Source organism: Gracilinanus agilis, chromosome 3, assembly GCF_016433145.1.
Source record: "Gracilinanus agilis isolate LMUSP501 chromosome 3, AgileGrace, whole genome shotgun sequence".
Classification (NCBI taxonomy): domain Eukaryota; kingdom Metazoa; phylum Chordata; class Mammalia; order Didelphimorphia; family Didelphidae; genus Gracilinanus; species Gracilinanus agilis.
This window is the reverse complement of record NC_058132.1, coordinates 40,855,382-40,881,730: the sequence shown is the minus strand read 5'-3', so window position 1 is coordinate 40,881,730 and position 26,349 is coordinate 40,855,382. Positions and strand designations below refer to the sequence as shown.

Here is a 26,349-nt window from a genome sequence, read left to right as displayed (position 1 = left end):
AGGTGAGACAAGTCAGAGAGCAGCTTAGGAAAGGTCAAAGTTGGAGAGAGACAGCTGAATTTGGGAAGCAAAGAAGAGGCCAATTAGGATAGTATCAAGAATGTGTGAAGAAGAGGCAGCGAGGTGACTTAGTGGATAGAGCTAGGCCTGGGGACAGAAGATCCTGGGCTCAAATCTGAGCTTAGCTATTTCTAGGCTGTGTGACTCTAGGCAAGTCACTTAATCCCAAATATTTAGCCTCTACCACTCTTCTGTCTTAGAATCAATATTTGGTATTGTTTCTAAGGCAAAAGGTAAGGGTTTAAAAAAATGTATGAAGTGGAATAAATGGGAACTAAGTCTGGAGAGAGTATCTAGAACCAGGCTGAGAAGGACTTTAGGGTGAAGGAGTCTTTTTTTTTTTTTTTTTAAACCAAAAAGCAACAGAGAGCCCCTAAGTATTTCAGAGCAGTTGACATCATGGGCTGGCCTGTGCTTTTTGAAAACTATTTTGAAAGCAGTATAGGAAATGGATCGCAGAAGGAAGGGACAAAAAACAAGAAGAGAGTCAGAAGATCATTCAAACAGCCCAGGTAAAAAGTGGTAAGGGCCTGAACCAGGTTGGTGGCCAAGTGATCTTAGAAAAAGAGAAGCTATAGCAGAAGAAATGCTGAGACTAGGTTAACTGATCAGATTAGAGGTGGGAGGAAAAGAAGGAAGAGGCAGACTGAAGAGTGAAGAGTCAGACAGGAGTCAGATGTGGCAAAACTAGTTGTATAGAGGGATGGTGGTACCTTCTCAGGACATACTTCTTGCTCATCTCTATCAGTTACAATCCTTCACTTTTTTAAAGTTACAGAACTCTGGGGCCATTTCCTCTACTATTGGCTGATCCCAACTACCTGGAAGGAATCCCCAGTCCCTACTCTTACAACATTCTAGCTTTTATCAAATTTGTTTGTCTCCACCTCTAATGCTACATATTAGACTGAAATCTCACTGAGGGTCTCAGTTTCATCATTTTTCATCCTTGTACTTCCAGTGTCTCTCCCAATATCTTACAGAGAATACATGCTTAATAAATGTTTGCTGAATTAAAATCACATATGAATCTCCAAGATGTCCATGTCATATAGCAAGGGGCTGGGCTGCAGGGGAGATTTCAGGGGACAAGACAGAGGCAGCAGTGACTATATCAATGGGTTATTTGCAAATAAGGAACTGTCTACTGTGTTAGTTAAAATCACTTGGGGTTCTATTTGGAAATATTGAGCCTCAAGATATGTAGTGTTTGACAAACTTCCTGTGGACATGTGGGGGACTTTGAGACTACATTTCCCGTGATCCAATGGGTTTCCGGTTTTGGATGTGGGGATATCTCTGATGTCTCCAACATATAGGGCAGCTTAAATTCGGAGGTCGGGCTTGAGACGATCTCTTTGGCTACATAGACAAGATGGGCATTGGCGGCATTTTTTGAATAGCTTTTACCAGGCATGTGGTCTTACATATGTTTTTTTTTAATCAACATGGCCATGGCAATTAAAATATTATTTTCTCTCATAATATCAGCCTTTATCAATTTTAATCATTACACTACAGTAAGTGGATTTGACAACTATAAGCCAGACGTCACTGAAAATGCTCCAAGTTCTTTATTTCAGTCCAGATATAAAAAACTATTATGGCATCTTCACAGTGGCCCAGCGAAGAGCTGCATGTGGTAGCCCACTCGCCCTATCCAGTTAAGAATAAAGACTGTCAAATTTTGAGAAGATTGGATTAGATTGGGGGTTCTTAACATTTATGTCACTAACTCCTATGGAAGTCTGATTAACTCTTTTCAGAATAATATTATGTTTTTAAATTCATAATTGATGGAAATGCTAAATTTCAGTTAATGGTTAAGAAACATAAAGATGTAAATTCTTTCCCCATCCAAGTTCATGGATTGCCCTAAAATTGATCCAGCAGCCCTTTGGGGCCCCAAGTTAAGTAGCTCTGAACTAGATGGTCTTTAAGATTCCTTCTGGCTCAACAATTCAATGATTATTACTCCCTTTTTTTCTAAATATTATCATGGAGTTAAAAGGGTAAGGGGCAATAAAGAGTGAAAAAAGTAAAACTAAATGTAACCCAAAAATTAATTCAACAAGCATTTACTGAGGGCCTACTATGTTCTAGGCCGTGTTTTTCACATTCAAAATAAAAAGACGAAAACAAAAGAATCCTTGTTCTTGAGAAGTTGATATTCTCCTGGAAGGAATATGTACACAAAAGGAATTTGGGAGTAGGTTAGTACTAAATAATTGGGAGCATCAGGAAAAGCCTCATGTGACTACAGTTTAAAGGCAGATGGGAATCCTATTCCAAGTTGGAGATAGGGCAAAAGCAAGAAAGTGATGGAATGTCACAGAAGGGCAACAGCTAGTGGGCCTATCTGGCTTAGAAGGCAGATTGCATGAGGAGTGAGGCAACATGATGTCAGAATGAGAGCTTAGTGCCAGAATGTGAAGGGTTTTAAATGACAAAGAGAAAAATGACTCAGGGTTGATCCCTCACATTTGCATATAACCCACCTAGCCAATCAGTGGCCAAGTACAGAGTCCACCTCACCTCATACCTGGACCATCCTAACAGTCTTCTGGATAGTCTCAAGCCTTTCTCAACTCACTCCATCTTCCAATCAGCTGTCAAAAGTGGTCTTCCTCAAGCACAGACCCAACTACATCAGCCCCCTACTCAATAAATTTCATTGGCTCTTTTTTACTTTGACTCTCATAACCTGGTCCCTCCTACCTTCCTAATCTCCAGTTGTCAACTACTCAGTGACACCTGCCTTTCTCTTGTTCCTCCAACAAAACATTAAAATGTTCCATCTCTCAATGTCAGACATTTTTACTGAGCTGTCCCCCATGGCCAGAATATTTTTCCTCTTCACATTTACTTCCTGGCTGGCTCCCTTCAAGTCTTGGTTCAAATCCCACCTTCTGCAAAAGACTTCTTAGACCCCTCTCCCCACCAACTGCTAGTGGCTTCCTTCTGAAATTATTTCCCATTTATACTCAACACAGTGCCTGGTACACAACAGGAATTTAATAAATGCTTGTTGACTTGGCACTGTTTACACTTGTTTGCAGGTTGTCTTCCCCTTTAGAATACGAGCTCCTTGAGAGCAAGGACCATATTCTCACACATTTGTGTGAATGGCACAAAATAAGAGAATGCTTAATAAATCGAGTGGTTATTGTTGGTGATGAAATGGTATTTTATCCTAAAGGCTGAAAGAAGTCACTAATGCTGCTTGAAAAGCAAAGTGACATAGTCACATCTGAACTTCAGGAATATCAATGTGGTATCAATGTAACTATCTGGATCCTGGAGGCAGAGAGATGAAGAAGGAGGTAACAGGAACTATTCGGGCAAATGGTGATGACAGCCTCATGACAGTAGATACTTGTTGATATTTACTAACTATGGCCCTAAGATTCTATTAAGGATAAGTACTCCCAAAATAAAAATCTAGCTCAGATACTTAAAGTCTGGAACCCAACTGAAATAAAAACACCAGAAGCCCAGGCTACATAGTAGAGAACTCTTAACTGGAAAAAAGTTTTCTAGTGCTCATCTTCATCATTCCTTGCCATGCAGAGGCTACTAGGAGTTTACTAGGAGTGTAAATGAAGTATGTCAATTCAGTGTTTAAGAATAACTCACATAGTTGAGATCAAGACATTGTCTTTCTAGAAAATATTCTGAAGAATATTTAGGGTTAACTATTTAAAATAAGACTTTACAGGAACCTAAAAATCCCTCTAACAGAAGCTAAATTCTAACTCAATGAAGACTGATTTGTGGGAGGATTAGGGAGACCAAGCAAGTGCAAGAAGACTCCAAGATATGCTCCCTTCTTCTCCCTCCAGAGACAGTGTAGGAGGAACTGGCAATAAAGGCTTCCATAGCTGGATCTGAATTTTTGGAAGATTCAAAATTTACTTTTTTTAAACCCTTACCTTCTGTCTTAGAATCAACACTAAGTATCAGTTCCAAGGAAAAAGAGCAGTAAGGGTTAGGCAATGGGGGTTAAGCGACTTGCCCAGGGGTCACACAGGTAGGAAGTATCTGAGGCCAGTTTTGAACTGAGGACCTCTAGATCTGGCTGTCTAACTGCCCCAACCCATAACTTAATTTTTAGGAACTAGACTAGCATGTCTACTTAATTCTTAAAATCACTACTAACAAAATCTTTGCAGTATATTTTCCCCTTTAAATTACACCTAATTAATCCCAGTTTAAAGTCAACTTTTGGACTTTGTTTTTGCAGTAATTCAGGGTATGGGCAAATACAAGGAAAAATGTCACTAATAATAAGGCTAAGGAAATAATAGGCCTACTTTGATTGCCTAAAGCAGGTTTCTTTAAAGGTATTTTCAGGGCTTCATTTATTCTCATAGTCCTAACAGGAAAGAAGAGCAAAGAAAACAGGACTAAGCACATGTCAAACAAGAACTAAAAATTCATCAATGAACTATTTAATCAGCTTCTTATTTAGCCTACATTAGGCCAAACAACTGTATAGACTGGTTTGGAGTTTTGGATTTATTTTTTACACCAAACAGAAAGGTTTGTTTTTTTGGTTGTTTTTTTATTTTTAAACAAAACTAGATGAATCAGCTAAGTGGTTTGGTTTTGTGCAGACAGTTTAAAGACATTTAAATGACTTGATCAAAGTAACCCAGATAATCAGTGGCAAGGCCAAAAGAGAACTTAAGCCTCGGGACTTTGAGGTCAGTGCTCCCTTTAACAGGGCTGTGCTTAAATAAATGATGCCTGTATAAGCTATGCCCCACTATAATTCTTGAAATATACTAAACAGGAGAAGTAAGTGTGCCTTGAAATTAAATCAGAAATGTTTCCATGCACTGGTTCCTCTGAAATACCTAGCTATTATCTTAGAACCAATTTACTAAACAGAAAATTTGGCTTTCAAAAATCAAATTTTCCAAATAATATATTGCCATGTAAATTATTCTCCATAATATCTTGTTAATGTTTCCAACATTTGCTTAAAAATACAAAAAAAAGGGAATTTTAAGGTCTTATCTCAGAAATACTCAGATGTAATGAGCTAGGATAAGCTACATTCCCCCCCCACCCCCCTCTGCCACAAGCAGAGTTTGAGAATTGATTTATTTCAGTCAACATCATTACTGTGAAACTCCTTTCCTGCAGCTTTTCAGACTGTCCATCTTTCTGGGAAGAAATGAGTATAGTATATATCTAGGGCAGGGGAATGCACTAGATGACCATTAAAGGTCCCTTCCTTCCGGCCCTTTAATTCTATAATCAAATTTTCCATCTGATCTCTGACCACCTTTCTTCTGCTGATGCTGGAAAGATGATAGCTCTGCTGTAGAATCAGAGGAGGACATGGAAGGAGGAGGAAACACCTAGAAGGTGAGGAGTATGGAGAAAGAAATGTCCTTTGGGACCTGTTCAATAATTCTGCTTTGCCTCTGACCCCTAAGCTGTGATTCAGAAAAAGGAAAAGGGAAAAAAGGAAGAAAAGTGCTTTAAACAAAGAAAAAAAGTCATGTTAAGATTGCATGTAAACACCTTTGTCATTTGACTATTAACCCATGAATTTCAACTCTTTCTGGCTCTAAGAGTCATCTGTATTCTGGGCTCTGATTTCTGCAGTTGTGTGAGCAAAACACTAGCTAAGAACTCAAAAGGCAGCCTCTCAGGTCTTCATGCTTCATGGACAAAAACAACAGCTAGTGTGCTCTGAGGAGCTTCTTCACCAGAGTTCAAATCTCCCATGAACAGCTCACTACAACTCTAATTTTAATTTGTGGTTCTAATGAATGATATAAACTTTTATAGGTATCAACAAAGCTCAGAGAGGACCTAAATCCATTTCAGTGCTCATTTAGCAGCTTCAGCTGTGTGCAATTAAAACATCAGCATTAAATGTTAGAGAATAAAATAATGAGACACTTAAAAAAGAATCTGTGCTTCACTGGGCCAAGCTCAACAGAAGTTTCATATGATCATTTATAAGAACACAGATTCCTACCAATATCTACAGCTCATTCCCAGAATTAATACCATTAATTCTCATACTCACTCTAAAAATGAGAATGTTTTCAAAGGAATATACAACAGAAAATTTTGCATTTGTACTGTTCATGAAAAATCAGAGAGCACAAATCAATCCCTGAATTAATCAGCTCAAGGTATCTGGGCTTCCTAATTGTTTAAAAAGACAGCACTGACTGATCAGGGGACCTTACACAAGCAGCTGCTTCCATATCAGTGACAAAAGGAAGGGAAATCTCAGTCATCTCATAGTACTACCCAGGCTTGATCTACAACTCAAATAAAGAAAAAATAAAAAGGGGGTGGAGGGGCCACAAAAGGGGAAGGGCACAAAGGAGGAGGGGAAGAAAGGAAAACAAACTTTAAAAATGGTATGAGCATTTTATTATCATATATCCCTTAAAATGGAACACAGTGCCCAAGTGTTTGCTCCCAATGAAATTTGAAACTCAAAAAATGTAACATGAGAATGCAACAAGTGGCAGCTAAAGGAACAAATTTTTATTGCCTCCATTATAGAAAAAGTAAGCTAACCATCCTCAGAGAAGTTCATTTTGAGGAGGTATCTGAGGTTGGAAGGGGTTTGTTTGCTTGTTTTTGAATACCGAGTTAGTTTAGTTTTCTAATACATGGAGAGAAAAGGAAGTGTTCTTAGAGGGAACATGCACTCTGTTAAACTTAAATTTGAAAAAAATGAAAGCACAGATTATACTTTATTTTTAAAACTCAAATGAATTTTAATACAGAAAATGAAGACAGTATTTTATAAATTTATAGCTCAAAAGGGACATTTCTATTTGGGAAAAGTCAAAGAGTGTTACATTTTAAGAGAGATGAAATGTTACAGCTTGTACACCAAAATTAAAAAATGAAATTAAATTAAAAAATGAAATGGTTACCAAGGTAATGCAGGTCAAGGGATCAAAGGTGAAGGGTCACACATTATTAAAAAGAAATCCAAAAGGACGTCTGCATCATGATCTCTGCAAAACAAAGGAGCTACAGTAAGTAAAACTAATATCTTTATAAAATTAAAATCAAGTCTCTTGAAAAGAATCCATTCTGACTAAATATATAGTACATTTGCCTATTTTTGTGTAGTCATTTTAGGTATAAATTTTAATTTTAATCAATTGATAGTGGTGAAATTCTTGATTATCTACCTGCTCTATCATGTTTTCACCCAAAACATCTTTAATTTGAAATGATTAAAAAGGGATAATCTTTCAGACAGACCCTTCTTTCTCCCCACTTCCACCATACCTCTTTCTGTAAATGGCAGTGTTTGCTCTATCAGACACTACCAATATATCAAAAATCTAATTGGGTCAAATCATAGTGGGGTTTTTCTTCTACTAATAGAATTTCCAAAATTGAGGATCTCCCCACCCAAAATCTGTTTTGTCTGAAGTAGATGAATTAAATCCACATTATTAAAACATTTAACACAATTCTAGAGGTCAGCAATAAAGTGATAAGTGATAAAGAATAAACTTTAACTATATCAATTAAGATCAGCAACCTCATATTCAACTTTCAATGCATGAAGGAAAAAGACTTCTCAAGTTAAATGAATTTTCAATTCTCTTAGAATTATACAGCATTAATAAAACTTTTAAGAATTTATCTACAAAGAAAAATCTCTAATAGGCTAAACTTTCTTTGAGAGTTTTTATAAATGTATTAATCTGTCACATTAACAAACTTCAATTTCTTATCATTACTAACTGGAAAGATAAAAATTTTTAAGTGTACAAAAATTGCAAATACATAAACTTGACAACAGCAATAACAATAGAAAATAAAATGTTTACTATTAAAATTTTCAACTACTTGTTTCATGAGTAAATCAACCATAAAGTAAATAACATTTGTTAATAAAAGTAAGTTTTAAATTGTCATCTGAAGATTAAGCCCAAATTCAACTATTTCAGAATATTCAAATTTCAAATATTTCAGAATTTCAGAGTTCAGTATTATTAGACACATATAAAATATGTAACTTTTGAAAAGGCAGAATCTAAATACATTCTTGAAATTAGGTCCACTTTCCTTCTCCTCCTTTTAACTTTCTTAATTTAGGTCTCATCTCATATAGTTTTTGTCAAAAATATTTCACATTGGAGTTTACTTCCAAATGAACTTGTACATTTAAATGCATCCAAATGTCAAAATATATTTCACTAAATGCTCTAAAAGGAGATCTGGTAGCTTGGAGCAATCAATGAAGGAACAAACTCTGAGATTAGATTTTGTTAAAATAACTTGCAGAATTTCATGCATTGGATACACGTATGTTAGTGCCTTGAAGCTACATTTCTAAAAACATGACTTTTTTTTTTTTTGCATAGCTACTGAAAAGTAAACTAGCATTTCATTGCTCTGGAGTGCTCATCTCACATTGGAGCTGTCACATATGTATTCATTGCTGGGAGGCATGCAAGCAATTTTGAACACCATAGAAGGAATCAATACCCCATCAAAAGCAACACATACACCGTTTTAGGAGGAACATTATTTAGTCTATTTCAGTATATTTATAACAAGAGGCAAAAAATCAGTGATATAAGCCTAGCGAAGTTTCTGATTTCAGTAAACTATTTGTTACTGAAGGGAAAAAACTAAAATTAATTTCAGATGAAGCATCTGAACTGTGCTTCCCCCCCACCAAAGATGAAATTATTTCGCACTTATGTTCTGTATTTTATGCTTACTTCTAAGTAAACAGCTGCTCCCCCTGACAGAATGTAAGCCTGTGTCAGGCAAGGACTATTTCTTTTCAGGTTTTTATACCCAACACATGGCACAAAGATTGGTCCACAGTAGAGAAGAAAGAAGCATTGATTGAATAACTGATTTATAGATTAACTGTGATGTGGGCATCAAACACAGTTATTTTATTAATTAATATACAAATTAGGGAAGGAAATGACCAATTTCTTCTGGACAATAAGAATATAGATAGATAGAAAATACCTTAAAACAGACTCAAAAAAGGTTTTTAAAAATACTCACACCAGCCCATTAAAATGTGCACTAGCCCACATTTTCCACCAGTCTAAACTCTGCTTTGTTCCAAAGATAGACAGCACTTACTATATATACACTTTTCAACCCATCTGCAGCCTACCAGTAAGGATTTGTTCTCTCAACAGCTAAAGACATTGCTAAACAGATCCTCACAAAATACTTTACTGGAAATAAAGTAATTTTTTAATTTAAAAAAATCACCTTTCTAGATATGTACATTTTATAGGTACCAGGAACATTCTACAACCTGCTTGATAAGACTACACTAAAATGTCCACTGAATTTTGTGAGTCAAAGTTCCAGAATGAATTTAGCTAAGAAACGTCAATTCAGAGCTTTTTCCCAGGTGAATCCTATTCACTAAGCCCCTATTTCTTTGGGATCCCTGAGTTTATCTCCTCTAAAAGACTCTAAGCTGCTTGAGGGTCAAGGGTTGGCTGACTTTGGTTTCATGCATCCTATGTCTCTTACAGTGTTGATTACATAGTAGGTTGTCTAATCTTTAATTTAGTTTAAAAAGAAAAGTCTAGAAGAACCCTAATTTAAATTAGTGAAAAATCAGTAAAAGGATCTGGCCTACCATTTATCGGAAAATGATTTATCTCAGAAAGGTAAAAATGGAAAGAGAGGAGTTGGGAGACCACTGTTAAATTAGGTTCAATGTTGACATTGGGATGAAAGGAGGCACACTCATAGGTCACTACCCAGCTAACAAAAGAAGATCTACTTAGCCATACAGAAAAGAAATTAATAAGACTGTTCCAGCATGTTACTTGGACAGATGCTATCCTCCTGGCCTCCTCCATTCAACAGGACAGGATAAGGTGTCTTTCCTGGTCTTAAGTCCTACTCAACATGGGTAAGCCTTTTTAAGCCCTTCAGTGACCAAAAAGCCACATGGGTTACAAAGTCAGAAGAGATAAGAAAGCAGCTTCAAGAAGGGTACTTCATGAGCTTTATTTCTCCCCCACTAACCAAGGCCCTGGGATAGTTTTATACTTCATAGGCTTTTAGGAAAATAGCACCAAACCCATGATGGGAAGAGAGGAGACGCAAAAGAGGGAAGGGAGGATCCCCGGTGGAGATTGGTCCTATCACAATTTACTTCATAAGCTTGTTGTGGGCATCATAAACTTTCAAGTGCTATTATATCATCATACACATACATACATACATACATATGTATGCATAAATGTATGTCTATAAAATGTCCCATACTTATACACAACACATACAGGGTCACAACAAAAGCACTCTTTAAAGAGCGCTATACAAATGGAAATTATACTACTTCTATGCCACAGTTAGGCATGAAGGTGATCCTGGATTTTTGCAACAATATCACTATAATGGTCCTACCAAACCAGAAAGGACTTGTGTACAGGTCAGGCGGTAACAAAATGTATGTCAATTATCAGAGACCAAACAGCCAAGTCTGAAGAAACTCCAGGGTGAGAAGAAGATGATGAATTATTATTTTATCTAGCCTCAGCAGCTCTTGAGATTGTTTACTAAGCCACAATAACAGCAGTAGGCTCTGTGACTTAGAGAAGGGGGAAAGGGGATAAGAGAAAGGGATGGAGACCCACAAAAATTACTACTGAAGAACTGAAATAACAGTAACTTATGTTTGAGTTATTTTATATATATATATATATATATGTATGTATATACACATATATATAATGTATATGTGTGTGTATGTATGTATATACAGAAATATGTATAGACATACATGGGGCAGCGAGGTGACACAGTGGATACAGTGCTAGTCCTGAAGTCCAGAAGACTCATCTTCCTGAGTTCAAATCTAGCCTCTGACAACTTACTAGCTGTGTAACCTTGGGCAAGTCACTGAACCCTCTTTGCCTCCATTTCCTCTTCTGTAAAATGAGCTGCAGAAATAAGTAGCAAACCATACCAAAACCCCTAACAAGAAAACTCCAAAAGGGTCACAGAGAGTCAGATACAACTGAACAACAACATATACATACATATATGTGTGTATACATATGTGTATCATATTTATATGCTGATAAGTCAGTCATTTAAAATGAAATCACAATCTTTTACAGATAATCTCTGAATGAGAAATTTCAAAATCTATGGCCAATGCTTGTCTAACTTTACTTTAAAACTAGCAACTAGTTCAAACAACAGGAAATATTCAAGGGGTCTCAGGGATTTAAAAAACCACCTAGGTTCAAATGTATCATAATATATCCTTCTTAATCCCATGAAGAATGAAAAATGAGACTACATAAATTTACTTATTAATTAGCCTACCTAAACATAGGTTCTACTCATATCACAATAAAGCCAAATATATACAAAAATGAACTATTTTATGGAAATCTTTATATGCATATATGCTTGAAAAAGCTTCCCTAACCTCTATTATTCTTCTACCCTAAGGTTCTGTCTTGATATCTCATTGCAATGCAGATAAACTTGGGTTCTCAAAGGCTCTGTGTGCCAGGAGGACACAAATTTTGGCAGGTCCCATCAAACTGGAAAAGCTTCAAGTACAGGCCTGGAGATGGGCTGTGTATCTATTATCAGAGGGCCAACCGAGCTAAGCTCAGGAAGGTTCATCAGCAGATGGCCACCAGATGATGAATTATTTTGCCCACAAAACAAAGGAAAATCACCTACTAAGGAATGAAGGGATAAGTGATCCGCATTGAAGAGCATGCCCATGCAAATAAAATTAAAAATCATTTTCTGGCACCAATGTATGTGCTACAAAAATGTTTCTAATTTCTCAATCTGCCAAGGATCAGTATCATTTGGTTCACTTGTCTAATCCCCAACCAACAAACAAAACACAAGGTAATTTCTGAGAAATCTGAATCATGATAGAAAATTCTGCTGTTTTCATTTCAAGTGAAATACCTTCAAAACTAAATATTTCATATGTCTAGAAAAGGCTAGGGAGAGGAACTAGGACTATAATTGTATTGGCTGGGTAAATTTCCAAGAGAGGAAATACAAGCCAAAAACTTTCTCCACATCACAGAGTCTAAAGAATGTTGTCTCATGGGGGCAGCAAGGTGGCTCAGTGAATTGAGAGTCAGACCTCTAGAGATAGGAGGTCCTGGGCTTAAATGTGGCCTCAGGAACTCCTAGCTGTGTGACCCTGGACAAGTCACTTAACCCCCACTGTCTAGCCCTTACCACTCCTTCTGCCTTGGAACCAATACAGTCCTGATTTTAAGATGGAAGATAAGGTGTGTTTTTTTGGGTTTTTTTTAAGGATTTTGTCTCTAAAACCTGAGAGAATAATTGATACACAAGGTCAGAGTCAGTATGTATGAGGCAGGATTTGAGCCCAAGTCTTCCTAACTTCAAAGCTGCCTCCCATTCCATTATACAAATGATCTGATATCAAGCACATAAGAAAAATCTAAAATTGAAATTTTAAGAGAAATGATAGGACATAGAAGGGAAGAGTTAAAGAAATCAAAGCAGACAGCTCTTTTCAGATTTTGCTAATTCATTACAAAACACTGATCAGGTAAATGCTTTGATCTTGACTTTTGTAAAACTAATTATTACAAGTAGATGTGGAACCTAAAAGTAAAAATGTCAAGTCAAAGGTCATTGCAACAGCAAGTATAAACTGATTTCAGTTTTAATTGCTAGAGGCATTTCATATCTACATAGTATCAAAAACTTCATTTCACTAACTAAAAATATACAATGATTGCACTTCATAAATCAGAGTTTCTGTTTCAAGTATGTCAAAAGATCTGTGCATTCATGTATCGTTTGTGAATTATCAAGTTAGAGTAAGTTGGGTTGAAATGGGAAAGCATTATTAACCATTTTGTGTCAAAAGCTTTACTAAGCACCTGGGATACAAATAGAAAATAAAGGTTTTCCCTGCTCTCAGCAAGTTGCCATTTTAATTAGGGGAGAAGACACATCCAAACAAAGTTAATAGTTATGATCAGCTCATGACAAATGGAAAGGCCCATGAGTACTTTGGCAAGGCAGATGCCAAGACTCCAGACAGAAAGGATCTTGGACAATAATAGCCAGGCTGACAGTCCCTCCCAAAAAGGGGATGGAAGTTGTAGGATCCCTACAGCAGAGGTAAATATGTGAGGAGAAACATCCATCAGGCAGCCAAGGGAAAACAGGGAGTTCCTAATGAGGGATTGGTTCAGAAAGCTCTTCCCAGTGGCATGGCAGCATGTATGGCTAGGCTCTCTCTGCCAAACTCTGTCTTTATCTTCTTTACACATGGTTGTCTATATACTGTCTCCCTCATTAAATTGGGAGCTCCTTGAGAACAGGGGCTGTTCTTGCCTTGATTTATATCCTCAGCCCTTAGTCCATTACTTGGCACATAGTAGGAGTTTAATAAGTGTTTGTTAACTGGCTGAAGGACACACACACCCAAAAAAACTCTTCACAAACACCAAAGCATTATTCTCATCCTCCAAATACAGTGAAAAAAAGAAAATCCAGGAAAAAGAATTTAATGGGCTACAAACTCAATTACCTGCCTTACATACTTATTAGCTGGATAACCCTGAGCAAGTCACTCAATCTATCCACCTCAATTTCCTCATCTGTAAAAGGTGGATGAGAATAACACTTACTTCCTCCCAGGGTTATTGTAAGGATGAAATGAGATAATATTTGTAAAGCTCTTTATAAATCTAAAAGCACTCCATAAATACTGGGTATTATATGTTCCAGATTCATTTGTTACTTTACTGTACATTTGTTTTAGTCTCTATTTACACTTTCTTCAGCATGGGGAGTTCCCAGCAAAGTAACTATGTTCACCAATACAGATGAGCAACTGTAGTGTTTCTCAGAACACTAAGATAATAAGGGATTTATCCAAGGTCGCCCAGTCAACAAAGTATCAGAAGGAACACAGGTCTTCCTGACTCCAAAGTCAATTCTCAATCTGTAATCCTACACTAACTCTCAGAGTGATTATTTATGATTAATTATATGTAGCAATCAAGAGATAAAAATAATTGAGAAACCATAAATATGGAAATGAAGATATTATAGCTATCATAAAGATATCAAATTTTAAAAGAATGGAACTTAGAAATTCATCTAAGTCCAACCTTTCCTTTTACAGAAAAGGAAAATAAAGTTAAAAGAGAAGTGATTTGTCCAAGGTCTCACAAAGAGAATTCATAATGAGCTATTAACTGAAATCTAAGTCTCTTGACCTGATCCCCAAATCCTAGCCAGCTTCCATTCAGCAACTGAAGTGATCTTCCTAAGGCACAAATTTGGCTGTTACTCTGCCCCACTACTCAACAAACACTAGTGTATTTTTATGGCCGTTAGGATGCACTATAAAATTCTCTCTTGGGCTTTTAAAATCCTTCACCACCTATCTCTATCCTCTTCCTACCTTTCCAGTCTTCTCACATTTTCTCCTCTCCAAGTACCCCTAGGATCCAGCAACACTGGTCTCCATATTGTTCTTCCCACAAAATACTTCACCTGGCCTTCTCCCCTCTTCTAGAATTCTCTTCCTTCCTTGTCTTCAACTCCTGGCTTCCTTCAAATCTCAGCTAAAATTCTTTCTCCAAGAAGCTTTTTTCCAGTCCTGTTTTAATGCTAGCTAAGTCAAATTAACAAGTAAATTTTTATTAAAGTGATTACTACATGTCAGGCACTGAGCTAAGCAGATGCCCCAAAGAAAGGAAAAATAATCCCTACCTTCTAAAAGCGCCCAATGTGGGGCTTTCACCCTGAGTACATTCCAGTGAAGATCTTGTATGTACACAGGTGTCTGCATGTTACTTCCTCTATTAGAATGATCTCTCTGAGATCAGGGACTTCCCCTTGCTACTATACCCATTACCTGGCAAAGGATGTGATGATAGGATTAACTCTCCCCTGGCCTATTTTTAGTTAATCAAATCAAGAATTTAAAGTACCCCTACTTACCACATTAAGTAGGAGCATTCACAAGTCACTAGAATAAGCTCATACCTCCAAAAGCCACTACCCCACCCCATGGGCAGTGCTAGGCAAATTAAAAGACTGCCATTGGTTTCTGTGAAGAAGGGGGGGGGGGGTGACAGGAAGTGACGTGGAAAAGAGGAACATAAAAGAAGAGACCAGCATTATCTAGGGATCATTCCTTTCCAGGCCTTTGGAGAGATTGGTTCTGGAAATTCCTTCCTGGAATTTGCAGTGAGTAGCTGAAATCACTGCCTTAGCTTAGAGGGGAAATTTTCCCTGGATCCTGCATCAGCTTGCTGGGTAAGTGGCTGAGAATCCTGCCTTGGTTTTGGAAAAGGCTGCACTGGTGGAATTCTTCTTTGTTTTGTTTTTTTATTATAAGGGTAGATTCTCTGGGGAGGTGATATGATATGGGTATATTTGGAAATGAAGATGAAGCATAAATGAAAGATATCAATAATTATTAAAGTATATTCAGAACACAATCTCATGACAATGTTTTGCAAAAACTGCCTTATTTTCAAAAGTATACTTTGACATATTCCTTTCAAAGCTTGTTCAAATTTGAGAAAATAAAATATTGTGTACCCCAGTAATTGGATTAGTAATTGTCAATATTTAGAGTGTGTGTTTCCTATCAAATGTATAAAAATAATCTCATATCAGAAAGCAAATGCTATTAAGTCAGGGGGCCTTCTATTAAGTCACTGGGAATCAATTCTCACTTGAAAAACATGAGACTTCCCTTTAAGAAGAATTTGTATTCAAGCTTGAAATTGATGACTGCATTATAAAATTGATCTAATTTTATTTCACTGTAATGATACCAATATCAACCAAGATAAAAATCAATCAGCATGTATTTATTAAACTACTAGATTTCCAACCATATTCTGGGCAAAATACAAAAACACCTCTCACCAAAGGGTAGCTGACCTAGTGAGTCAAGAGCTAGATTGTATAGAAGAGAGTCAAAAAGCAACACAGGTTCAAACACCCTAAGCAGGATACTCTCTAAAATATGTAAATCAATCTCTATTCTATATCAGGCAGACTTGTGTTAAGTCCTGAGGATAAAATGACAATACAGTCATAGCCTCTAGGAAATTACCTTCTATACAAACTACATCTACATCTGGAAGGATGGAGGAAATCAGGAAAAATTTTGTGGAAAAGATGGCACTTGAGCTGAGTCTTAGAGGTAATTCAATAAGGATTCCAAAAGGTGGAGGTGAGAAGGGGCTGCATTCCAAGAAAAGTGAGGTTAGTTCATAGTGTACAGAAGAGTAATTCTGTAAGAAGACTGAAAAGGAAGGAAGGGGCCAGGCTGTGAGCCTGTCTCAAATAGCTTTATATGAATTTATAACTCATATTGGAAGTAACAAGGAGCCACTGGAATTTACTGAGTAGGGAGTAGAATATATATGATCAGAGCTGTACTTTATGAAGATCACTTTGGCAACTGTATGGAGGATGGATTTGGAGAAGGGAAATCTAAGGTAGAGAACACACAGAAGGCTAATGCAATGGTCTAGGTGAGAGATAATGAAGACCAGAACTAGACAAAAGAAAAATGAGTGAGGAGAGATAAATAAGACAAATGTTGTGGAGAAACAAGAAAATATGGCAACTCAGTAGATTTGTAGGGTGTGTATTGGATAAAAGGGGGACACTAAAGTTTGGGAGGTTCTCTCCTTCCCTTGCTGAGTGACGACGGGGTAAAAGGTGATTGAGGTAATAGGAGAGGAATGAAAGGGATGGCTGAGTTTAGGGAGGAATGGGCGAGGCGGTATTAGGATGGTGAGGTGTTCAGGAAAGGCAGCTAACACAGGCTAGACAATCAGGATAGAGACAGAGGATACTGAAGGGAAACAGGCTGAACCCTTCCAGACAGGAAAGGTACTTTTATAGACACAAGGAATAGGGCCAGTCAGAAGTGGTTTGAATCTGACTTGAGGGCTTTCTTGTCAGTTTCTCAAGTTCTCAAATCACAAGACTCCTTCCTGTCAGTGAAACTGAAGGGATTCAGGAGAAAGCATTGGGCAACTACTTCCTCCCAAGATGGATGCCTCCAGTTTCCCTCAAGAAATAAAAGAGAATAATACCTTCCCCTTCAACCCTTGCCTAATTCTTCAACACAATAATTCTCCAGCGGGTTTGATTAGGTAACAAAGGGATTTGTTAATGTTCAGGGTTGGTCAGGAAGGAGAGAGGGGTGTGGGGTTTCTGAGAGCTGCTAGGGAGAAACTCAAGATGGGGGAGGGGTCACAGGAATGGGTTAGACTGAGAGAAGACCTGCTTCTCTCAGCCAGGGAAGATCTGGCTGCTTTTAAAGTAGAGGGAATACTAAAGGGATAGTTTGAATTCAAGGATGTCCTAGTTGCCTATTGGGGAAACTAAAACCCAAAAAGCCACCCAGCCTCCCAGAGCCCCAGGAAAATAGGCAGGGAAACAGGGAAATAATATAGAGAAGGTCAGGGAGAGGTCCAGAGAAATTAGCTAGGTTCAAATTGTCCAGAGACAAAGCACAGACCAAAAGCCAAAGCAGAGCTCTAGTTGATCTTTCTGCTCTCTTCAAGCATCAGGAACCAACTGACTGCTCTCAGAATTCTAAGGCTTCTAACTGCCAGAAGTTTTCAGTTGGCTCCCTGCAAGAGCAAAAGCCTCTCTTGCATCTTTTGCATTACAGGCGACAAAGAGTGAGAAATTGAAGACTATAATGAGATTACAAACCTGAGTGATTAGAAGATTGGTGGTGTTCTTGACAGAAACAAAAGTATAGAAGCACTAAGAAAGGAGACGATGAGACATGAAGACACTGAGATGTCTACAGCTCATCTGGTTATGCCTCTTGGCCAGTTAAGAAGGTGAAACTGTAGCTCAAGAGAGAAACTAAAGCTAGTTAGAGAGATATGTAAATTATCTGCATGCAGATAATAGATGGACTCACAGAAGCTGATATGGTCACTAACAAAGAGAGCAAAAAGAAAGAATAAAACCTTGGGCACCCAGAGTTAGACAGGACTTGGTAACTGAGAAAACAACAGTCTGGGACAAGGAGAAAAGTCCTGGAGGCAGCTTTAGGGCAGGCTATCTGCCACTTCCTATACCCATGACCTTGGGGAAGTAACCCACACCCTTATTGAGGTTTAGTCTCTGGCAGCACAAAGGATCAAGTAGTGGACTTGGAGTGACCTCGGTTCAAATTTGATCTTGATCACTACCTAATTGTATGACAATTCATTTAGTGTGCCTCATTTTGCTCATCTGTAATAATAACATCTATCTTCTAGAGTTGTTGTGAGAGCAAAGAAGGTATCTGTTCAATTCTTTGTGAACCTTAAAGTGTTATGTAAATACTAGCTATTCCATACTGTGAAATTCATTGTACTTAAAATCTATTATTAATTCTATCACTAACACTAATCTGTCAATAATGCACTTAAGGTTTCTGAGGACAGAATGGCACACCAATGAGGCTTACACGCAATAAGACAAAAGACTAATATTTGAAAACAGAACATGAAAATACAAAGCTTTTCAACTATGTTAGAGCAAAAGCAGGAATGCTATGTTATGTTAACTCAGAGGGAAAGAAATTCTTGGCTTCATGAATATAATGGGGCTTGAACTGGGTCTCAAAACATTCCAAGCTCAAAGAAGTAGTGGGAACATAATAGAAACAACATAAAAGGACAAATAAAGGCGTTACATTAAGAATGAAGGAGTAAGTCAGGAAGAATGAGAAGACAAGCCATACAAGACAAGCCATACTGGTGGCAAGAACATTTCTGTTGGCTGAGCAAAAGAAGATAAACATTGATCTCAGCTCTACATTAGGTAGATGTAGGACTCTAAGTAAGTTGTTTCATTTCTCTAGGGCTCATCTGCAAAATGAAAGGGTTGGATCATAAAGTCTATTCCTTTCTAACACTTTACAAATCTTGAGGGACATGGTGAAGGAAGGAGTTTGGTAGAGCTCTGGCCTAGACTCAAGAAGACCTGAACCCAAACATATACCAACTGTCTAATCCTGAACAAGTCACTTAACCTCTGTCTGCCCAAGTTTGCTCAATGTAAAATAATGATAATAAAAGCACCTACCTCCCAGGGGTGTTGTGAGGATAAAATGAAGTAACATTTGTAAAGTCTTTATAGCAACATGCCTGGCACATAATAGGTGCTTAGTAAATGTTTGTGTTTTGTTTCTTTTTTAAGGATGAAAAGAGTACTGAGTATGGACTACCTTGAATACTGAACCAGTAGAGATTTTTGAGTAGAGAAGTAACATGATGAAAGGGGAATGTTTCTAGAAAATCAATCTGACAATCATTATTATACAAAAGGGACAGTCTAGAGGCATGTCTTGAATATATGCATGTAATTTTTTTAACATGTAAAACAAACTTTTAAATGAAAGTATATCTCCTGGCTACATATACTGCACTGAAATAGAGTTATGTGCCAACAAATTAAGAAAAAAATATATTTAACATATCTCAATTTCAGAGTGCTAAAAACTACATAAAAATTCATAATTTCTTACAAATTATTTCTTCTATTTTCTAGCTTTCATATATTTGCCTGGAGTACACAGCTATAAACAGGGAAAACCTTATAAAATATATTTATAAATCCTTCAACACATAAAAAAATACTTCAGTCAAAAAAAAACAACACACATTACCCTCATTCTTATATAAAAGTTGCAAGATTTGTTTATAAAGGTTTGACTATGGACTATATATTTATGTCAAGATTATATATAATTTTTTCAAATACCAAAAATGACTCAAAAAATTTATGAAAGACACTCATTTATCATAGTTGTATAAACTTGCCAAAAAGAATTCATGAGACAACAGGAAGACCTAATCTAAGAAAAGGGCACTGGTTTTTACATTCCTAAACTATAGGCATACTGCACTTTGATCTTAGCCAAAAGGCCAAGAAGAGATTATAGGTGTAATCTGTAAATTTACTGAGAATCAAGAACTTCTTCCTACAATAACTAGACTTCTTATAAAGTGCCATTGTCAAATCTTCCAATTGGCAAAACAAAAGAAAAAGAAAACGATGGAGAATTAACTGGTTACATCCATTCAATTAAGAGCTCCTTAAGGGCAGAGGCTAGCTATGTTCTACCTTTTTTTGTATCTTCAGCACTTTGTACCAGGCCTGGCACATAGTAGAAGCTTAATAAATATTAAGTGAATGACAATCTAATCCCACAAATACATACCAAAGTAGAAGGCAGAAGGAAGAAATAACCTGGGTACCAGATGTTACTAGGTCTGATTTTTCTTACATCATTAATATCTACTCTGAAACTTTTAAGATCAATCAATTAAACACCTATAATGGTAAAGAACACTGCTTGGGACCGCAGGGGGAACCAAATTTAAATAAGATACAATCCCAGTCCTTAATAGTATAAAAGGTAGATAAAATACTAACAAAGAAAGCTTTTTTCACAATAGTGCACGATAAATATATTAGAGGTGTTGACATGCTATGTGTGTTCTTAGGGGAAATAATGATGCATAATGAATCCCATGAGATAGGAATGATAATTATTTGAAACTAGAGCTTTCAAAATTAAGAGTGAAAGAATTAAAAGCTCTGAAGAAATAATCCTGGCACACATGTAGAGTTACTTTTTAGAGAGTGAACAACTACTGAAGGTGAGACCATACATGGTATTCCCAAAGGTGTAGCATATTTCAAAACTACAATAGCTTAGGGATACCCTGTACATAAAATTTTAGAAATAATGGAAGGCATCAAATGTGTATTGAATACAAGTTAACACTCCTAAAAGGTTACATTCTTCTTTTTATAAATAAGCCCTATTCCTGTTTAACAGAACCATTTTCCAAATAATTTTATCTTCAATTCTGATTCATTTCCTACTGGCCATAACTCCTATCACTTTAGCTTCAAGGTTCTCTGTAATTCAGGAACACTTATAGACACCATTAGAAATTAACTATTTAAGGAAAGCCCTGAAAAATCCATTGTATTGTTAGTGATTTTCTATTTTATGAGCCAAATCTCATAAAACCAGATAAAGCTCTATATTTTCTTATATTTCCAACTTTATCCAAACTGATACAGATGAAAGAAGTTAATTTTTCATGAATTATCACAAAATTATTTTACTAAAACTGATATGCAACAAAGTAGAAAATCCATTTACACACTTTGTCTAATAATGAACATAGGAATTAATGAGACATTTTTGTTTAGAATTTTTTCAAACTAAACTTACATTTCTGACTTTTAAAGTACAATTAGTAATAAATTCAAAGGAAAAAAGAAATTACAGCCTGCTTTTTCTTAACCTGTATTCCTTTAAAAGATATCGTTTACATATTAATTTAGTTCTGATTATCAATTGTCATAAAGATGAATCAGGCTAAGGATTATTTATACACTCACTAAATCGAGAAGAGTGATTTGCTCTTCTTCTGCAGTTCAGCATTCATATTAAATTCCAATTTTTAAAAATGACTAAATGCCTTTCCTTCTTAGAAAATTAAGCATAAAAAAAAAGTCAGATTATGAGGGCCTATCACAAAGGTTAAAGTAGTCAAGGCTCTTTAGCTTGGTGAAATGAAGGTTAAGGGTTTACTTCATAATTGTCTTCAATTATAATAAGAACTACTTTGATTAGTTTTCTCCATCTCCATTCAAAGTCTGAAAAGATTAAATGTGAACTCAGCTTATAGCAACAGAGTTTGGTTGGACATAAAAAAATTTTCTATTAAATAGCTGAGTATTCTCCATCTCTGGAAATTTCTTTTTAAATCAGTAGAAACAGGTTTAGGTTTCACTTTTAGCTAGATTGAGGGAATAACAAGGGCAGGATGGAACCAGATGACCAACCTCTTGTGGTCCTTTCCTTTAACATGTTCAGATCTTGAAATAGAAAGACAACTCCCAGCTCTATCATTCTATGAACTGACCCTTAATCCAGTTCTATTGGATGTGGTACTGGCCGACATTCATGTATCAGCAGTGAGGTGACTCTTCCTTACGTCATGTCAGTTGACTAAATTAAAGAGACACAATGACAGCCCCAGAATTTCTAAGTAAGAGTTGCAGACACAAGCCGAAGAAGTCTTTCCCTATGCTAATGAGAAAGAATCATTGCTCATTTTAGCTGTTTTTAGTCACATGGAGATCACCATCAGTATTATCATCTTCACAGTTACAAAACATAATGCTATAATGCCTGTTCAACACATATAAAATGACCCTTAATTATGTGAAGTTGTCAGAATTTATATTTATCACATAACTATTTTAGCTAGAACTTTGCTAAATCAGGGCTTTTTAACGTATGTTTACCTAAATACTCTATATTCAAATCAATATGTTATTTCATCAATTTGCATGTTCCTTCCAGCAATGAAATGCATCCATAGCTATCCCGCCCAGTACTATTCTCATCTATGATCTTCAGGAGTTTAACATAAGGAGGCCAATGAATATAATGGAAACCTTGTTCTGCTCCAGACATGGTGAGGTTGGTGAGGCAAAGGTCCTCACCAACACTTAACAAAGTGCCTAATTTAAAATGAAGATTTGTTTAACTGGCCATTTCTTCATGTCCCATTCTACATTTCCAAAAAATGAGGCATCTCTCACTCCAGGTCTTCTTCAAAGTTCTGTAGAAATTAAAATTACTATGCAAATGCTAAGTATAATATTTTAAAAGTTTTATTAATAATAAACTGACAAAACAATTAGAGTAAAAAGGTGCTAAACTAACTTCAGCCGCACTCGTGAAGAAAGAGAGGAAGGAGGAAGAGCTAGAGAACTTATAAAACAATAACGTGACCACATAAATGTGGAGGCACAATAGAGATTAAAGGGAATTTTGGGAAATACTAAAGGACTTCTGGGGGGTGAAATCCAAAGGTTCAAAATCTCCATTTATACATTTCCTTATTTGTTATATGTCACACTTGATCCTTCATTTTCAATCTTTTAGAGAATGTGGTGTTCCTTAATGTAATAATTAAATTTAGGTTTTGATTCAATATGAGTTATAAAAGTGGTCACCACTTATACACAGTAGAGCATGCAGCCAAGAAAGAGGAAAGAAAGGAAAAAAAAGAAGGAACAATAGGTGGTACTGACAGACACGAGAAATTCTTACAGAAAACTACCACTCTCTTAAGCCAAAATGACTGAAGGAAGAATCCTCTACCTCACAACCTAATATTACATTGTCACCCATTAACAGGGATTTCATTTACAGGGATTTCATTTTTTCCTACAACTCAAAGAACTTTTTAATAATATAAATAATTATTAAATTTTAAAAGACTAATAAAAATGAAGTTAATGAATCCCATACTTAAAAAAATTGTTTTTATTCTGAATTGCATGTATACCAAAAATAGAATATTTTCATATATAAAGCAGAGCTGAAAAAGTATGAAATTGAAATCTATGTTATATAAAGCTTGGAGTTTTTCCCAAGAAAATACATAATAAGTTAAACATATTCATTTCAAAGCTGTCCAGCTTGCCCTTTTCCCTTTCTTAATTCTGTTCTCTTCTGTGTATTTTTTAAATGACCCTCTTATGTTCTTTTTTGAAGCAACACAAATTCGAGTTCACTTTCTCCCTCAGTCTTTCCTCCCTCCCTACCCCAAAAAAGGAAAAATCTTTTTAACAAAAAGCAAAGTAAAGCAAAACAAATCCAAAGATTTTTTGACATCCCAATATGTGTGTTTCATTTGCCCTTACTTAGGTCTATCAATTCTGTTAGGAGCTGTGTAACATATTTTTATCATTGATCCTTTAGAGGCATATTTGTTCATTATATAGATTAGTTCAGTCTTTCAAAATTGTTTTACAATAGTATTGTTACTGTTTAAATTGTTCTTATTCTGCCCACTTTTGAATCATTTCTGAATCAGTTTGTAAAATACTTCCAAAGTTTCTCTGAAACCATCTCTCTCATCCTTTTTTGTAGTATAATATTCCAATAAATTCATGTACCATAATTTCTTCAGTAATTTCTCAACTTGTACTCCACAATTTGTTAAAAAAAAGTGTGATCCTTGTACTAACAGTAACATCAGGACCAAGTGTTGAAGCTAGGACTTGGGGTCAGAACAGGGTCCTGGTAAATATGCCAAATCAATCAAATACTCTTTTTTCTTTTCCTTTTTTTTTAACTCTTACCTTATGTATTAGTATCAATTATATAGCAGAAGAGAAGTAAGGGTCAGTCAATCCGGGTTAAGTGACTTGTCCAGGGTCACATAGCTAAGAAGTACTTGGGGCCAAATTTGAACCCAGGTCATGGTGCTCTATCCACTATGCTATCTACCTATCCCTCATTCTTAAAGAGCATCAAAAGGATTTTTTCACAAAAGAAGTTTTAAAATAAAAGTTTCTGACACAAAGAATAAATTTGGTTACAGAGTTATTCTAACATTTCTAGCTCTGTTAGGATTTAAAGAACCATCTTTGATAAACATTTCATAAGCAAAGTAAGTAACATTTAGAATTCATTCCCCTCAGAAATTATAGGAACTCAAAATTCTAAAAATGTAGAAACTGAGTAATTAGGTTAGGCTACCCTAATAACAAAGTTGAATTACATTCAAATGGTGGAAACTACCACTTGTTTTTGAAATTTGCTATAAACTTCCAGTGTCAAGTTATTTCCGACCTATGTTACAACTATAGCTATAAGCAGGAAAGCTTTCACTTCCTACTGTATTTGGACAACTGCTTCTTCCAAGATATAATGTCCCTTTTTCTCATTATGAAGAGTAAAAAGAGCCAAAAGAAACATTCCAAAGTATAGAAGTTATCTATTCATGGAAAGTGCCCAATCTTTTACAGACATCTTTTATAGCAAGTTGTAGATGATAAAACTGTCTTGAAGACCTATGATCATCATGGTGGATTTGCTAACAAAGTCTGAGATACCAGTCTTTAAATAAAAATAAAATATATATAATGCATAAAAAATTATGTTTATACTTACATGAATATCAATTTTCACTGATCTGATTAAAGTTCCTCTCTTTCTTTATCAGTAGTCCAGGATCACTGGTCTTTTGTAAGTAGAGAGTAATATGAAAGAAGGCAACAATTTTTATTAAAATCATAAGAACGGGGGCAACTGGGTGGCTCAGTGGATTGAGAGCCAGGCCCAGAAACGGGAAGTCCTGGGTTCAAATCTAGCTGGGTGACCCTGGGCAAGTCATGTAACCCCACTGCCTAGTCCTTACCACTCTTCTGCCTTAGAACCAAGACACAGTATTGATTCTAAGATGGAAGGTGAGGTTTAAAAAAAAAAAATCATAGGAACAAACTTCTATAAAATTAGTCAACATCTTCCAAATCATTCACAATGCTTTATATTTAGCAAATGTAAAGCAATGGCACCCCCCAAAAAAGATTAATTTTTTAAATTAATATAATCATTGTTATATCCTTAATATCTATTAGGAATTAAAGTCTGAAACTATTACCAATACCACTTGATATTTATAGCACTGCAAACATTTAAAGGGAACATTGAGAGAACATGGGAAAAGAGCAAGAGAAGGCAAAAACAATCAGCAAACAGCCTTAGGAACTATTTAACATTCTGAGCTAACATTCTGTACCCCATTACCTTTCTCCAGCTTTACAATAACAAAATTTCATATGCCACAGCATAGACCATTTCTAGGCTAAAGTTAAAGAGATTAAAAGACAATAACCTGAATAAAGATTATCAAAGTGTTGTTTCCCAATGCTTTAATGATTCTCTCAACCTGGTCTCAAAAGACAAGAATAGCAGCAAAAATCACACAGGATACAGTGACTTTGGATGGCCAAGTATCTAAACTACAAAGCCAGAGAAATATTCAACCACTTATAAAGAAAGCTGTAACCAAAATAGCTCTAAATTCTCACATGACTAATATCAGTTTCAAGAAAAATGCAAATAGTCAATAGAAGGGGTAAATGTGCATAAAATAATGTTAGACAGGATCAAAGGTGAGAAAAGTAAATTTGTAATTGAGTGAATGTGTGCATGTGTGTGTATATGTATATATGTACATATATACATATACACACATACACACACATATATATATAATTTTAGTATAAATTCAAAGAAAGATTAAATCAAGTCAACTACCATTTATGAAGCACCTACTATGTGCCAAGAAAACTCCAAATGGAATCACAAAGAGCTGGACATGCCTGAAACAACTGAACAACAAAATGCCAGACAATGACCTATGGATTAGGAATAGA

At 36.0% G+C, this 26,349-nt stretch overlaps 1 protein-coding gene across 1 annotated transcript in view; it reads right to left on the bottom strand.

Moving 5' to 3' along the window:
• The window catches only part of LOC123240952 (calmodulin-binding transcription activator 1-like), a 1,231,619-nt gene that overhangs the window by 1,122,940 nt on the left and 82,330 nt on the right, over positions 1-26,349 (bottom strand). The window contains exon 4 of the mRNA XM_044668663.1: positions 813-855. Coding sequence (XP_044524598.1) covers positions 813-855 — 43 coding nt within the window. The remainder of the gene's footprint in view (positions 1-812; positions 856-26,349) is intronic.